Genomic DNA, 16,158 nt, shown 5'->3' with positions numbered 1-16,158 from the left:
TGTACATGTGCAAACCCTGTTTTTCATCTCTAGACTGGAAAATTTACTGAGTAACAGGCTAAAAATAGCCAGTATAGACACCACAGTCCATCATGCAGCAATGCAGCCAGTCATGTCGTTTATGTAATCTGTGGTATCAAGTGTGCATAAAGACTTTTGTCTTTAGCCATTGAGACAGGGCCTCCTCCCGGGTAGTGTGATGCCCTGGGTGGGGAAAAGTGCAAACCAAATGAACAAAAGTCCTTCTCAACCTTTAATGTAACACATGATTAATTTAAGTCTTTAACAGCATTGTGTTAATTTAGTTATGCTGTGATGGTTATTGTAGTTATTTGGCTTTTAAACTCTGACTGCTGTAGCTGTATTTTGGTTAGTAACAGTGTCAACCCTCTCTCCAGTAACTATGGATTACAGTGCAGAATTTAACATTTTGTTTTACTGCATTTTTCTATTTTTCTCTTTGCTGCACATGAAAGAAAACAGTGGCTGGAGAAGCTTTATTCTTTACAGGATCATATTTTATGATTTACATTAACAAATCATAATTGTTCATTACAGTAAATAAGCTTTAAATAACAGATTAGCACTGGGAACTCTATGTGCTAGTATTTTATTATAATTTGTAGTGATTTGCTCATTTAAGTTTATGTTGTGCAATCAACAAATATAAAATCACATTAAAATGTTCATCAAAAGGAAAGATACTGTCATAGTGACAATAATGCTATCATAGTAGCAAAATATCTATAGAAGGAACGGGTGACTGATATGAAACTAGTGTTTGTCATTGTATATCAGTATACTAGTATACTAGACTACAGGTAACTGTGGAAGAGAAGCAAAGTAGTATATTTGTATGTACAAATGTACGATGGCTTGTTTAACATATAGGAGCTATCAGCTGCATGTCATACGGCTTCCAAACTATGAAGAAAAAAAGCAAAGCTTTGAAAGCACCGTGTTATCAAAATTGCACATTTATTGCTACAGAACGGTCGTGAACATGAGCCTCATTGAATCATTATAAGATGAGAACCAGCAGGCAGGACTGTCAGGCTTGCATGAAGGAGAATAAAACCCTCAGCACAGACATCAAAACCTATTCCCCAATATTTCCACTGATCTGGAATAACAACAACATGCACAGCAAGTGTAACAACATCAAGAGCAAATAAGCAGACAAGAAAAGATGAAGGAAACACCAGAAAGTGCAATCAAAGACAGACTCTTACCTCTTGCATTTCTTTGTCTTGCAGGAAGGAACGTGACTGCTGTGTTTTTATGTTTTTTAAATTTTTGTTTCTTGCTGTGAAAGGCGATATCTCACCGTTGTCACTAACGTCAAATGTTCAAAAAAAAGAAACCTATTTCAGTAAAACCTTCCTTACACTTGAATGGATGATGTAAACTTTTTCAATAATTGGCTTGAGAACATTTACTTTTCACTTTTTTAGGTATAAAAGATTTGCCCCTCCAGAAATATATTCCAATTTATAAATAATTTAGCTTAAAGTTTACCTCTATTACAGGATGTGCTTCATCTGCTTGAGAGAAAAAGAGAAAAGATGCTGTGAAAAAACCCAAGCACTGGCAAAAGGGCAATTATGCTTTATGAATTTAGTTTATCTTCTCTGCCTCGTCACTGAAGTACAGCAAGAAAAAACATACGTTTACTTGTAAGTTTACTTTACTTATTGTAATACTGAAAAACATGATCTACTGAGTGAGAAGGTGAATGTGAAACATTGTATGTGCTTGTTTGTACTGCTGAAAACTACAAAGCAAAGCATACTGTGTGTCACATAAACAGTTCCATGATATTTATAATATATGTTCCATGATACATTAAATCTGTGTTTTGGGTCCAAAAAGTATATCTTGGTTTCAGACCCTTAAATTATTCCTTAGATTTCACCCAGGCCGAAATACAAGACCGTGACTGCATCGGAACCTCAGCTTGAAAGGGAAAATTTGTTGGCCAGTGGTTGCTGACAGGCTCACTTGTGGTTGCTTTGGTCACTAGCAGATTGCCACGGTCACCTTTAGTTTGCTTTGAAAAGGCTGACTAGCCTGTACACACTTGGCAACTGCTCACCGAGTGGTAGAGACACAACCTGTAAACAGATAATGTTTATAGAAAAGTTTGAAATAAGGGTTCACCTTTTGAAAGATGTTGGTTGTAATAATAATAATGGCTTGGATTTATATAGCGCTTTCCAAGGCACCCAAAGCGCTTTACAATGCCACTATTCATTCACACACTGGTGGAGGCAGCTACAGTTGTAGCTACAGCTGCCCTGGGGCAGACTGACAGAAGCGAGGCTGCCATATCGCGCCATCGGCCCCTCTGGCCAACACCAGTAGGCGGTAGGGTAAAGTGTCTTGCCCAAGGACACAACAACCAGGACAGAGAGCCCGGGGATCGAACTGGCGACCTTCTGGTTACAGATGTGCTTGGTGGAGAATTGCAAATATAAGTGTGGTCTGAGTTCACTCCAAGCTCTTTCTAAATGCATATTTCACCCAAATAAACATTTCTCCACATGCCTGGTGGTAAATATATGGCACTATCTGACACCCAGATATAATGTTCATTATGTCTTCAGCATTGGGTTGTGTTGTGTTTATTAGGCAGGTGTAGCAATAGGAATGTTAAATTAGGACATTGTGGTTTCCGCAGTAGTTAGCATTAAGAGCTGTTTGTTGACCTGCAGCTACTGCTTGTATCCAGCTTGTCAAAAGTCCTGTCCGTTTAGTGAGGTCATCAGGTTTCAGCAAGGTCATGACTGCTATCAGCAAACACTGGCTGACTCAGCTGTAATTGTAACCAGATAGCTAGCTAACTTTAAAATGGTAGAAGGTGTAAGTTTTGATGGTGCTACTCTATTCTTTATGCTAAGCTAGGTTAAAAGGTTTTTCTGTAGCCAAAACTCCGTAGGTATGAATAATTTTAACACTACACAGTTACTTTATTTCAGAGGGTAACTTCCATACATTAAAACCCCCAAAATGTAATTTGAGTGTCTATGAATTAAAAGATGTTTAAAGCTGTAGTTCATTATTCACGGTAACAAATGCACTGGATTGCTTTTTTTAGGTTGCAGGACACACTCAGCATCCTGGCACATAAGCAAATAGGTCATTTTGTACCATAAACCTTATCGAATACAACTTGAGGACAGCTGTGTTCAACAAAAGTAACTTGTGACATACGAAAAAGCTTTGAGTGATGACTGCTGGAGATAAATAATCAGACTGTTTCCAAATTAGTTCTGCAACATTTTACTCTTATGGAAAAAAAGATGATGACACTATGACATCAAAATGATCATACATTTAGGGGTTTTTAGAATTATTGATTGTACATTGTACAAAGAGCTAACTTATTGTACAAATACAATAACTATCATACACCTGGTAACACTTTGGATGCACAAGGATAAAACCGATAACCATCTTCTTACTGGATATGTGTGAAAATGTGTGCTAGGAATGGTTAGTTGGCACTTAACATCAGTGATTTCAACTATGAGCAAATAATCTGGAATTGACAGAAATCTTTTGATTTTCTTCTCATAGCACTGAACACTAAACTATCGCTGTCTGAAACAGATTTACTTCAGATTGTCTCAGAAATTAGAAAATCTCTTGGCTGTGCGCTCTTTTTCTTCATATAGGCCCTATTGAAATGTGAAATAACCTTTATGTGCCTTCATCAGCACAACACAACCAGCTAAAATACTAGTGTGGTTTTAGTAAGACAACTGCACTGATTTATGTATATGAAACTGATAAGACAGCATAAAGAAATTATCATAAATATTGTGAGGAATTATAAACATACTCTTTCTGGCAGTGGAAAAACTGATTGTTCATTTGCTATTTTCATTTATGATAAGTTATGCAGGAAGTTGTCTGGAAAAATGTTGAGTATATTTTTTTAAAATTCTTTTGAAACTGCTTTTTTCTATGATATAAATATACCAAAGTTATTGTGCTACTGATCTTGGCAAGTGCTCATCTGTGGAATATACCCAAATGCTCGCTTAGCCTTAGAGTTGTGAGAAAATAGAAAAAAGTTTCCTGGAAAAACAAAGGACAGGAGTGGCCATTTTGAATTCAACTCATTATTGCAGTAAAACTGGTACAGAGTAACAGATTACAAAGCTCATGGCACAGTCACTGAAAAAGAAATGAGGTGTGTATGTACAACAAGGAGGAAAAAGAAACAAAAATGTTAACATTTTGGCTAATAAGAACACCAGGGGTAACAAAAAATGAAGGTACTGTAATTCTGGAGATGACTTGATTATACAACAAAGAGAAAATATGAAATGAAGCATCGCAAAAATAACATTACTTAAAAAATACATGTAGCACTTGCACTGACAGATTCAATCCTTGTGTTTAACCTAGGTCCAAATCTGAGTAGCTTTTCCTGCTGACAAAAAGCTCAATTTCAATGGCAAACACTAGAAACAAATGACTGAAACTGCCTTGCACATCATCTGAGTTCTTTTTGGGGAAATAGCTGATACAATTATTTGCTGATGACCTGCTTCTTTATATTAGGCCTCAGTCACACTGGCCTCAAAGTCCGGTTGGCAACCTGGCAACCTCTGGTCAATAAGCAAAGTGGTTGCTGACAGCTGTTAATTACAATTGATCGCAAAGAGGGCGCTGTACAAAAAAAACTCCTTATGATTGCTTCAGTCGCCACAGTGCCTTGACTCAACTGTTGTTGTGATTTGGTGCAATATAAATAAAATTCAACTGACCTGAATAGATTGTCATGGTTGTCTGCAATTTGCATGGATGATGTGAACAAATCATAGTGAAACTTGCAAAAGTTATGCTTAACCTCTGCAGCCAACATTATGTTTCCAAAATGCTCAACTTTGACTATAAATTCACATAGCTGTTGTTTGCATTGCACTTTCCACAGTTTTACTACCATTGGGCAAGTAGCTGGTGAGTCCACATCGTGGATCATGTAAACTACAACTACCACTGTAATCTGCTAGCAACCAACGCAACTACAAGGTTTTCAGTGCAACACCATAAAGCTCTTTGCAACCAGTTTTCCCTAGCAAATGCAAGAACTCTTGAGCAACCACTCTCAACTGGTTGGGGAATACACATTTTTTCTTAGTGATCTGTGGTTGCCAGGGAATTGCCAGCCAGTCTTTAGCCCCGTGTAACCGGAGCTTTAGCAAAGCTCCAATCTCTAAACAAAATGTTCCCGTTAATCTTGAATCAGGTGTTGAGGATCTTTTTTTTTCCATCCACATTTATATGCCATCATAAGGAAAATAAATGCACAGCAGTCAGAGCTGGCTCGCAACCTGGCGACAAAATCAGTGCATTTGTAAACACTCTTTGGGTACCTCAGTCAAGATTTCATCATCGCTTGTTTCAGATTTTCAATTCTTTTGTTCTTGCAAAAATTAGAATTTTTATTTTTTAAGAAATTTTTAAAAAATTCCTTAAATCGCGCAAAATAAATGACTAACGTTGGCTCTAATACAAGTGATGCTTGGTGCCAGCGGAGACGACAGTTTGAGTTACACTTGTTGCCAACCAAAACCACAAACAGTACAGAGCACCACTGATCGAAACAAAAACTTGGCACCTGGCTACTGTAACCGGACGAATACGACCGCACTGAAAAGTCAAAACAAGTTCATCATCATGATCATCGTGTCTCACTGGCAAATCTTCACCCCACAGAAAATGATGGCTGATGGCTATTTACACACATCTCTGCGAAAAAATACAATTAAAAATGTAATGTCATGAGGCATGGAGAATTAATGTCATATCCCTTTCATGATTTCTGATTCCTCCCTCTAACCCTCAAAAATGCCCCCCACAGATATAAACATAATATTGAAAAATAATAAAAAAAAAAACTGATTTCTGAACTTTTGACCTCACTACATTTTCAATGTGACACATTTTTTCAACACACACTGAATTTTACTTTTTCATCTTTTAACAAAAGAAAAAAACCAATACAACATATTTCTAAAACACAAAATAACAACAGTCTACATGTAAAAATATAACTTTTACATACACAATTTCAAAATAATGGTAAAGTTTGCCATTTTGTTGCATACAATTTACAAATGTCTGTGTGTTGTTGTTGCCTTGGATAGATAGCAGTGAATGGAGCTGATGGAACTCCGGTCCCATTTTGTCCTGCGCAGGGTGCCGTACTAGTCAGAGGGTGGCAACAACGGAGAATACAACGAAGTCAGTTGAAAATTTATAACACTGAGGGGCCTCGCCAACTTCCGCCAGTTCAGTCTTTGAGAAAAGAACTCCTTGCCAAGCAAACACTCCCTTTGCAACGGAAAATTAAAAAAATAACAGAAAACGGCACCCTCGTTATATATTGTATATATTTTTTGTACATTTATATATAGATTGATTTATTCAAATAGATTCTTTTCCAGTTTCCGTGCCTTCCTGTTGATTGGGTAGAATTTTAACCACGTCAAAATGACCACCGACAGTTAACAATGCTGCCAGATAGCGAATTGTGTTTTTTTGTGTTTGTCTTTTTTTTGTTGTTTTTTACATTTTCTGTAATAGACATGTAAACCAGAACAGACAAAAAAAAGTAATAAGAGAAAAGATTCTTCTTATAAAAGAGAGCAAGAGAGAGAAAGAGAGAGGGAGGGGGAACAAAAAAGAAAATTAGTTTAACAACATACAACCACACACTTTGTACTGAAGACTACATTGGCTCATGGACAAGCCGATCAAATATTGATAAAAAGCTGATAAGCTATAATACAAGAAGAGACGCGTTGTTCACCATGGAAACAGGGTTGGGGCTCGGAACAGGAAAGTGGGGCTGGAGTTATAGAGGACTTTGGGGGATGGGGAGGACTGGGATGGGGGGTAGTCTTGCTAAATCAAGCATCTGTCCCATTGGCTTGAAGCCAGAACACGCTGTCTACTTACATATAAGCGTACAGTACATTAAATACAGTTTAGGTTTGTTTTTTTTTATCCAAAAAAATACTTTTTTTTTTTCCTTTTTAGCTTTTTTTAAATTCCCAGGTCTGGTAAAAAACCTGACTGCATAGAACCTAACGACTAAGAACAGGTTTCCCTAAGCTTGCATCCTATTAAAAGACCAGGTAAATGTCCTCCTCTGGCAACTCGAATGATATGAACTCTAAAAAGGCACATTGGTAGAAGTGTGAATGTTCAAATTGCATCTGTGGGACCGCTTAAGTGGGGCAAGAGGCTGGGAAGAGGGGCTATAGACTCTAGTTCAGGGCTCATAAGGCTAGGGTCAGCAGAGCACTGGGACTGGGGATTAAACATAGGCCTGGACTTAGAGGGGTTCAAACCGTGGTTCAAACTGGTGTGAAGGGGGACTTCCAGACTTACACCACAATTCTTGCAGATATTCTCAGTAGCTTTGATTTATCTACTAATTCCAATTCTCACTTAGGTGGTCATAACCTTCGACATCAGGATTTTTCCTGTTCCTGTTCCTTTTCTCATCTACGACTATCAAATCAAGAAACATGGCATAGAACTGAACACACTTTGAGTACAGAGTAAAGTAACATATTATTGGTTGGACTTTCAAACTGGAATTAGCAGCAATTAGCTGCACTTAACAGGTTCATAGCTGTTAAGTGCAGCTAATTGTAGCTAATGCTAAAGACAAAACCGGTAAAACCTGAAACCTTCCTCATTCTGGTAGTTGCAGATATAAGCCAGAGTCGGCCCATATTTGTTTCTCTGGTGCAGAAGCACCAACTGTGCTGTGACAGAGTTGTTGTGTTGGAACATGACCAGGTGCTAAAACTGCTACTTCGGTGTGCAGTTTTCCCCGGTCCAGTCAGGGAATCTGGGTGGTCATTGTTTCAAACAGGCCTCCTGATCTAATCTAAAAGCTATTCAAAATGCTGGCAGTCATCAATGTAACACCAAGTCTGGCAAAACAGCTCAATTTTTCATTGTCATCCCCTCCTCCCTCCCCCAACCCCATCCACACTGTTTAAAAGATAGCATCCACAACTGAAGCACTGTCAAATGCATGCCAAACCAACAGGCTACCCCTAAACACCAATTGGAAGCACTAACGTCACAAGCCACAAAACCTCTGCTTTCCCTATCCGCCACATCAGCACTGCAAATAGTTTCTTAACGTCTTTATCCTTATAGGAAAAGGTAAGTTGTGAAAACTACTTTTGCCTATGGACGAAAGGTCAAAATGCACACAAGGCCACAGAGTTGTTCCCAGCCAGCAAGTGTCAATTGGAAAGTCCCCCCTACTCAAGCTCTCTGAATTTGGAGGCTGGGTTAGATATTTAGGGCTAAGATCAATCAGGAAATGAGGGAATCAAATGACTCAAACACGGGAATGGTTTCACAACTGCTGCTTGCACCCTTGAAAAGAATTATACACCCCTTGCCCTGATGACTGTTCCCTTACTTCCCCTGCAGCGTCATTAGTCATTGAAACCAGTGGATTCTCTGCTTTTCCTTTTCTCTCCCTCTAGCTTTTAATCCCCTTCATACCAACTCTCAGAGTTCAGGCCTTCAGGGAATGTGCTAATCATGGAATAGAATTCACTCCAGTGATCAGGCCAGCTCTAAACCACTTCGTCAATTGAAAAATCTTTCCTGTCATCTGTCCGTCCCCTCAACCATCTGTTCAGCAATCCTTAGATTTCAGTAACAGTCTGGATTCCACTCTCAAACTTTGTCATTGGATAGCTGACAAAAGACTGATTCAGAATGTTTGCTCTACAGCTCTTTCTGTAAATTGAACCCACAACAACAATCTAAAACGAGGATGCCATGAAAGCCTTTCCTTCCTGCCACATTTAACAGTACAGTTTTCCTATTTCTGCATCATTTTGCTTTTCTGTCTATCCATTGTAATTCGTCAATATTCCCCAGTCCCTCTGGAGTCACTCGCTGATTGACTGATTCAGTGATTGATTCCCTTAAGAACTCTCTTCCTCCCAGTAGATACACACGGGTCATTTGGGTATAAATATCCTGGCTTTTGGATTTGTGTTCACACAATAACTTTACACGAGTTTACAGTCTCCAAAAACTCAATGTGTGCACCAGCAAGGAGCACTAATGTTCAGGTTCTTTTACACTGACAATGCAAATGTTTGCACTTTGTAAGGGAATGCATTAGAAAGGGAAGAAGTCGTAACTTCTTGTTGGCCCTGCTTCTTTCTAGATGCCTCTGATAGTCAAGCATTGGCAAAAGTTTTCATTCAAATCAGTCAGAAATTCAAGCACCTCTGAAAAGCTGCATGATTGCAACACATTTGGTGCCCTAATGTTTTCTTCATTTTGATTTATAGTTGGAAATTTGCTTACTGTTTGTGTCTGAGTATGCAGCCTGTGTTCATTTCTTAGTTTTGTTTCCTTTGTTTCTCCGTGTGTATCTATCTGACTGGTTTGCATCCAAGAGGAGATCAGGCACAGCTTCATCCACAGTGTGGCGTTAGATTGCCATTCAGTCAGAGATGCGCTGGAGCTGCATTCAACAACAGCTGCGCAATGTTGCTTTTGTTACAAAAAATCTCTTTAAACACTTTGTGATATGTTTTGTGTCATTCTGAACATCCCTCCCCAACCCCTTCCCTCCTCACTGCCCGCGTGCAGTATAAATTTTTTATTATTTTTTCCTTTTCTCATATATATATATATATATATATATATAATTATATATATATATATATACTATATATATTTATATAGAACCCTTTTGTTCTTTAAAACTGGGAATGCTGATAAAACATGTAGCACAAGAAGAAGTTTCTTCGATGGTGTGATTCCAAAGACTTGTCCATTGCTGTCACTTTGTGTCAAAAGCTGCCGCTTCATAGCAGCCATGTCACAGCGGCATTTTTTAGGTCTCCGCAAAGAAGCATTCAGTTCACTTCAGCTGGAGATGCAAAGTGACGAAAGCAACTAACGTGACTCTGCAGTTTGTGTTCTTGATAGAAGAAGGAGACGATGACAAAGAGGAGGGTCAGAGACGACAGACGAGAGGAGAGAAAAAGGCTGATCTGATTGGTCAGGTTAGGGTTCCAGAGAAACTGATTGGTCAGGCTGAAGCAACAACAGTTTTGATTGATTGCCAGGTTGTCATGGAAATGCCTTCAGAGGAAGTGGTCACTCATCATCTTGATGAACTCTGGCACCTTGGACCTGGAGAGACAATGAAGGAAAAAACAGACAAATAAGCCGATACTGATATCGGAAAGACCAGAGAATACTACTTTTAGTAAAAGTACATATTTTGATGATTATGACTAATATGATTCATTCTGAACCACCTAGAAATTTTTATTCCCAGGATGTCAAATATTGCAGTTTTGTCAAAGCTGCTGCAACCTTAAAGCTATGAATCAGGTGCAAGTACCGTGATTCAACAAACTGATGGTACTAGTGAGACTGGGATGACTTCCAACACATACTGTGTGTTATTAAATGGTAAATGACTTGTATTTGTATAGCGCTTAACTTAATCCCTAAGGACCCCAAAGCGCTTTACACTACATTCAGTCATCCACACATTCACACACTGGTGATGCCAAGCTACATTGTAGCCACAGCTGCCCCGGGGCACTTCTGACAGAGGCAAGGCTGCCGGACACTGGCGCCACCGGGCCCTCTGACCACCACCAGTAGGCAACGTGTGAAGTGTCTTGCCAAAGGACACAACGACTGAGACTGTCCGAGCCAGGGCTCAAACCGGCAACCTTCATTAAAAGACGAACTGCCAACTCTTGAGCCACGATAGCCACGTGGCATTAAGCCCAATGGCAAAGTGCAGTCTTTCAGTGCGAAGGGTTAATGCTCTCAAAGTTGAATTTTTATTAACCTAACCAGGTAATTTTGGTATCTACTAAGAAGTAAGCGAAAGTAAAAAGCAGTTCAAACGGAAATGAATGTGCATAAAATGTGAACTTTATCCTCCTGACTGAGAAATTTATCCACCTCCTATCAAACCTCCTACTGCAGACCCCTCAGATCACTCTTTTAAAGGCAACTGCCGCTTCAAGGCACAGGTGCTAATGGAAACAATGTGCATAATCTTGCAGTGGTAGCAATATTGGAGAGAACAGCAGTATTTGATTCTGTGGGAAAAGCTTTTTGCCAGATAGCTTTTGTGCATTTTTCCCTGAGCCTATCTGAATCTGAATGACAATAGCAAGTCCAATGTCCAAGGCTCTTAGTTATTGCCGAGCAGCAACAAATGTTTGAAAACTTACAGATGTCCCTCAAAGAGGGGAATTTTTATAGAATTCATTCACTGACTTCTGGATGTCAGAGTTTAATTAATAGAAACAAGTTTCCAGTTCATAAATACGTTATTATACATTTTCTTTACATAGTTTATTGGAAAGTTTACTGGGAATAAACAGAGGCCAAAGGAGCTCAACTCATAGTTAATGATCAGAAATGTAAAACAAGGAGGAAGTCAGAGTTTAATATATTCATGCAAGTATTCTTAGCCTACTATATTCAATGATAGATACTATACACTGACAATAATACACATAAATGTTTTGGTGCATCTGGTTCATCCCACTTAAAGTTACCAGAGTCATGATTGTGCTAAGAAGGTGAAGTGTATAAATAATTCAGTGAAGGTGTTATTTTATTTCCTTCACTGCAAATTCTTTGTAGAGAAACTGTGGTTTTGTCTTAGGTGACGCCTCCTCCTCATCAAACACCTTTACTACTTCAAGGCTACAGAACTTCAGTAAAGAAGCTCACTTACACATTAAAACATGCAAACACAAAAGCAATGTGACTGTACGACACAAGTCCAATTCAAAAACAGTGACAAACACACAATCACACATTAAAAATCGCACTTACTGCCAATCTGTTGTTAATGTGTACCCAGACCAGACAGAAACTCTCTCATGTGCTTGGCTTCTGTTTTTAGTCAGCCTAAATATGCTCTGTTCTTCAAATTCAGTCAAATAATGGGAGATTTGATTCACATGCTGTCTGTGTAAGTTGTAACCTTTTAAACAACAATTCTGCTTTTTGCCATCTGAAAATTAATAATATAAAAACCAAAATATAAAAAAATATGTGAGTGCAGTTCAGGAACCAATTTATTTCAATCTCAGGCTCATTGTTTTGTTTTTAAATTCAAGCTCATAAAATCGAGTGATTAAATCGATGATTCAGTGTGGACATATTAGATTTTACAGCTTTTATTCTGGGAAACCAGCAGATCCCATTAAAACTAATGTTATATTTCTAGTTGTGGTGTGAGGACAAAGAGATTTCTCATGTTGTATTGTAATGCTTGAAATAGTTAAAAAGTACACAGACAGCACATGAAGGAATGGCAGGCATGTGATGAACAAATTATAACTTGCCATGCGTGGAGACAGCCCTAAAAACAGAAACTTCCAATTTATTAACTAAAAGCCAAAACACAAAAATTGCCTTCACACTACTTTATCGTCGCTGCATGCATGTTTTTTCTGCTTGTGATTTGTGATGAGATTCTTTCAATTATATTTTTGCACTGTTTTTTTGAATGACTGATTCTCTGGTTTGAGTTAAAGGTACAACAGCAGATTAGTTTATAAGTGAAATCTTCTGACCATTCAGGGGGGAGGAGATGTTGCTGCGTTTTACATTTGTCCCATGGGGTTCGGCCCATCACCCATGGCGGCGGCGGAGTGGTGCGCTGCGGCCAGTGAGAGGGGAGTCCCGTCTGATGTCACGGTGACCTTCTCCTCCTCGCGGCGCTTCAGACAGGCTGCCTTTGGGTTCAGGTTTCGCTCTGGACAGAAGGAGACAGAGAATGGTTTTCAGGTGTTTTCTCTTATGTCCGTTACTCAGTGAGGTTTCTCCTTCAGCTGGATTCATCGATCCCCACAGACTGATGGCAAGAACCCAAAACTATGGTCTAGAAGAACACAATCAACAGGTGCTACTACTGCCCTCTCCTGGAGACCCTGGGACACTACATTTATATGTGTTATCACCTAAACCTGCAAGGTTTAAAGTCAGAATCAAATTGTGCTTTTATCTGACGGAAACATCTGGATATCTCAGGGATTTTCTTTTAGAAACCTTATATTTGTAACTGGGATATGGTTGAAGCCTAATTCAATCATGGTAAACTGCTTAAAACATATTTCTTTTGCCTTTTTTTTTAAACCAAGAAGTAACACAGTTCTCTCAGACACAGGCATTTTCAAGCATGTTTTCAGTTGTTTCTTTCCAAAAAGGCCTCTAGTTAGTTAGTAGTTTTTCATGCTATTTGTTGTGAATAAGACATATATATGAAAGCAGTTATATCTTTTAAGAAGGGGGTTCAAGGTCACTGACAGTTTTATTTGTTTATTTTCAGGTTGTGTGACAGGAATAAATGAAAACTTCTTATCTGCTTTATACAAATTAAATTACAGTCAATGAGACCATAAACTCATCAGGAAAGTCATTACTGAGATCACAGAGCAAGCGAGCTGAAGGCAGGTTTTCTAATACACTTTAACACAGGTTTAAATGACTTCCTCATTGGCTTCACTTTTCAGACCTGGAAGTTATATCCATATTTTATTACCACTCTATTTCCTAAAATACATACAAGGCAAATGTACGTGCTGTAATGCAGTGCTTCACTTGAAACCAACCTCGGACTTGTTGTTCCAGACTGAGGATGACAGCCACGGCCTGGTGCAGGATCAGCAACTTTGTCTGAGGTTTGTCGCTCTTCAGGTGCAGCTGGACCATCCTGCCCAGCTCCTTGAACGCCTCGTTGATGTCGCGGACACGAAGACGCTCCCGTGCGTTGTTGGCCATCCTTCGCTCCCTCTCTCTCTCCATCTTCTGCTCTGGAGTCAGGTCCTCATCGTCATTGTTGCTACAGAGACCAACGATGAAGACAAGGACGAGAAATGGAAGAAGAAGCAGGGGATGAAGGTGGGAGAAGAGGAGAGCGAGAAGGAGGATTTGAAGATGAAGGTGGTGTTTGCATACCTGTCTCGTTTTAATACAAACCTACAGTGCTGCAGGTTTGCAGAAGCAAGGTTACAACAACAGCAGGGTTTGGGAACAGACACCATGCTGGGCTGCATTCTGGCAGTTTCAAGGGCTACTCTGTTTTTTATTTACTTTGTCACATATTCTCTGCTTGATGTGGGGTCACATCAAGAAGCAGTTTGAAGATAATTCTTGAAATAAAGAAGACTAACATGGAAAAAACAGAAAAAAAATTGCTGACATGGAACTCTGTTTACTTTGCTTGCCCTCTTAAATCCACTAGGTAAATCAAATTCAAATTTTATTTGTCACGTACACAGTCGTACACAGTCATACACAGTACGATATGCAGTGAAATGCTTAGACATAAAAAGACATAAAAACATAAAAAGCTAATAATAGTGGCTCACTGCATCACAGTAATAACAGAAATCAATCTGATGCAGTGCTGGTGGGAGAGACTTTCTTCAGCAGCATGCACACAGACTGCTGTTTGCACAGCAGCACTAACTTGATTAACTCTCCCACTCAGCACTGGGATCATCTGGTCATGCTACTTCCATATCACTTTTGGTAACTCATCAGAAGGTATTTGTGTTTTAAAGCACACATTGTATATACAGCACCTCTTCAACAGAGTGACAATGAAGGCTCTTTTAGTCTTCAAGATGTTTTATGTATCTAAAATCAATCCAGAATAACTAGATACATAACATACAATGTATATATTATCAAAGCCTGGAATATTCCAGGCCTGGATATTTTCTAACTGGCTGTCACTAGCTAAGCTAGTTTATTTGGTGGTTAACAGTAAAACAAAACTGCCTTATTACTTGATCTCTGCAGTGGTTATGAGACTGACAAGTCTCCTAGCATCCTCGTGATTGTTTAAGCGTTCTTACCTTTGAAAAATATCTATAAGTCAGGTTTGTTAGGCTAGAAACAACTCGCATCTTAAATACAAACTGAATAAAGTTTGAGTTTCCCTTCAGGGACTGAAAAAGCAGGCAACACTGTACACGGGGAGTGACTCTGATGTGTCACAGCACAACAACAGGTAGACATGGGAAAATCTGTGGCTTAAACAGACGGTCAAATTTGAGAGTGTTTGGTATATAATGAAAACATCCACAAGGTGCTAGTCTCAATGAGCTGAGGAGACAGACACAGAGGTGTGGTTAGTAGGGGTGTCTGATAATCTTCTGGGGTGCAATAACAGTCAAAATAATAACAACTTTTACCACAGATTTTTTTAACTCTTGTGATCACGTGATTTGTTGTGCATATGGTTGCCTGGATACAAAGCTGGTGACTTCAGCTTGGGGCTAAAGGGCGTTTTCACAAATCTCTGCCTTCTGCTTTCTGTCACTTTGAACCCTTTCAGGACACTGGGTCACTCACTGCTGTTAATCATGTGCCATGCTGCATTCTGCTGACAACATGAGAGTGAGCGAGTTTATAAGAAGATAATAAGAAAGAGTGCTTAGTTTATGTCGAGAAAGACAATCAGATATATATATCGTTTTTTTTAAGTAGGCAATCCGTGCAATTCCTCTGCAAAGATGCACCGAATAATCGGACTGCACAACCCTGCTGGTAGAAATTATATTTTTATGGTAGTTTGAGTTAGAAGCTATACAAATGTGTGCTTTCCTGCTGGATCACATGACAATATGTTCCCAAACCCTGTAAAAAAGCATCAGTTAAAAAAAACAAGTATTATGTTCCTCATCTTCATCTTCAAAAACCTTCAGTATCATCAACCTCATAATTATCAACATGACCGCCACCATCATGTACAAATTTCTGGGTTTAGGATCCAAATGTTTCCGATTGAGTTGTCCTCCAGGTGAAAAGAAACCACAATAAACATCTTGTTTATCTTTGGAGGGCTGAAGGCTGCTCCACTGTATCCAGGACGGGAAAAAACAACAACACTTTCTATCGCTTCATATTTTGCTTGCTTAAGTGTTTACATCCATAATGAGTAGGTTTCACACCTTTAAAACATTAAGCTTTCTCGCCAACAGCAAGAATATCCATAAGTGTTTTCATTGCAGTTGATTTCCCGACCCTGACACAGCGAGACAACACTTCTTTGAGAATATTGACTGCTGGCTCTACTCTGGTGTG

The 16,158-nt window shown here is 39.1% G+C and overlaps 1 protein-coding gene across 4 annotated transcripts in view; it reads right to left on the bottom strand.

Annotated features, from left to right (window-relative positions):
• Nucleotides 1–9,720: 9,720 nt before the first annotated feature.
• The window catches only part of tcf4 (transcription factor 4), a 255,612-nt gene continuing 249,174 nt past the window's right edge, over nucleotides 9,721–16,158 (bottom strand). For 3 of the 4 annotated variants that reach the window (XM_085359625.1, XM_085359626.1, XM_085359623.1), the window contains 3 exons: nucleotides 13,677–13,906; nucleotides 12,673–12,820; nucleotides 9,721–10,212 (listed from right to left, as the gene is read on the bottom strand). In XM_085359625.1, the coding sequence (XP_085215751.1) occupies nucleotides 10,164–10,212; nucleotides 12,673–12,820; nucleotides 13,677–13,906 (427 nt within the window). In that variant the 3' untranslated portion in view covers nucleotides 9,721–10,163. Of the gene's footprint in view, nucleotides 10,213–12,638; nucleotides 12,821–13,676; nucleotides 13,907–16,158 lie in introns of all 4 variants that reach the window. The other variant, XM_085359624.1, reaches the window with a different exon arrangement.

This window comes from Diplotaxodon limnothrissa, linkage group LG7, assembly GCF_057381915.1.
Source record: "Diplotaxodon limnothrissa isolate DT_005_m linkage group LG7, D_limnothrissa_male_GT1.1, whole genome shotgun sequence".
In the NCBI taxonomy this organism is placed as follows: Eukaryota; Metazoa; Chordata; class Actinopteri; order Cichliformes; family Cichlidae; genus Diplotaxodon; species Diplotaxodon limnothrissa.
The sequence above is the reverse complement of the archived record's forward strand: the minus strand, read 5'-3'. Positions and strand labels throughout refer to the sequence as shown.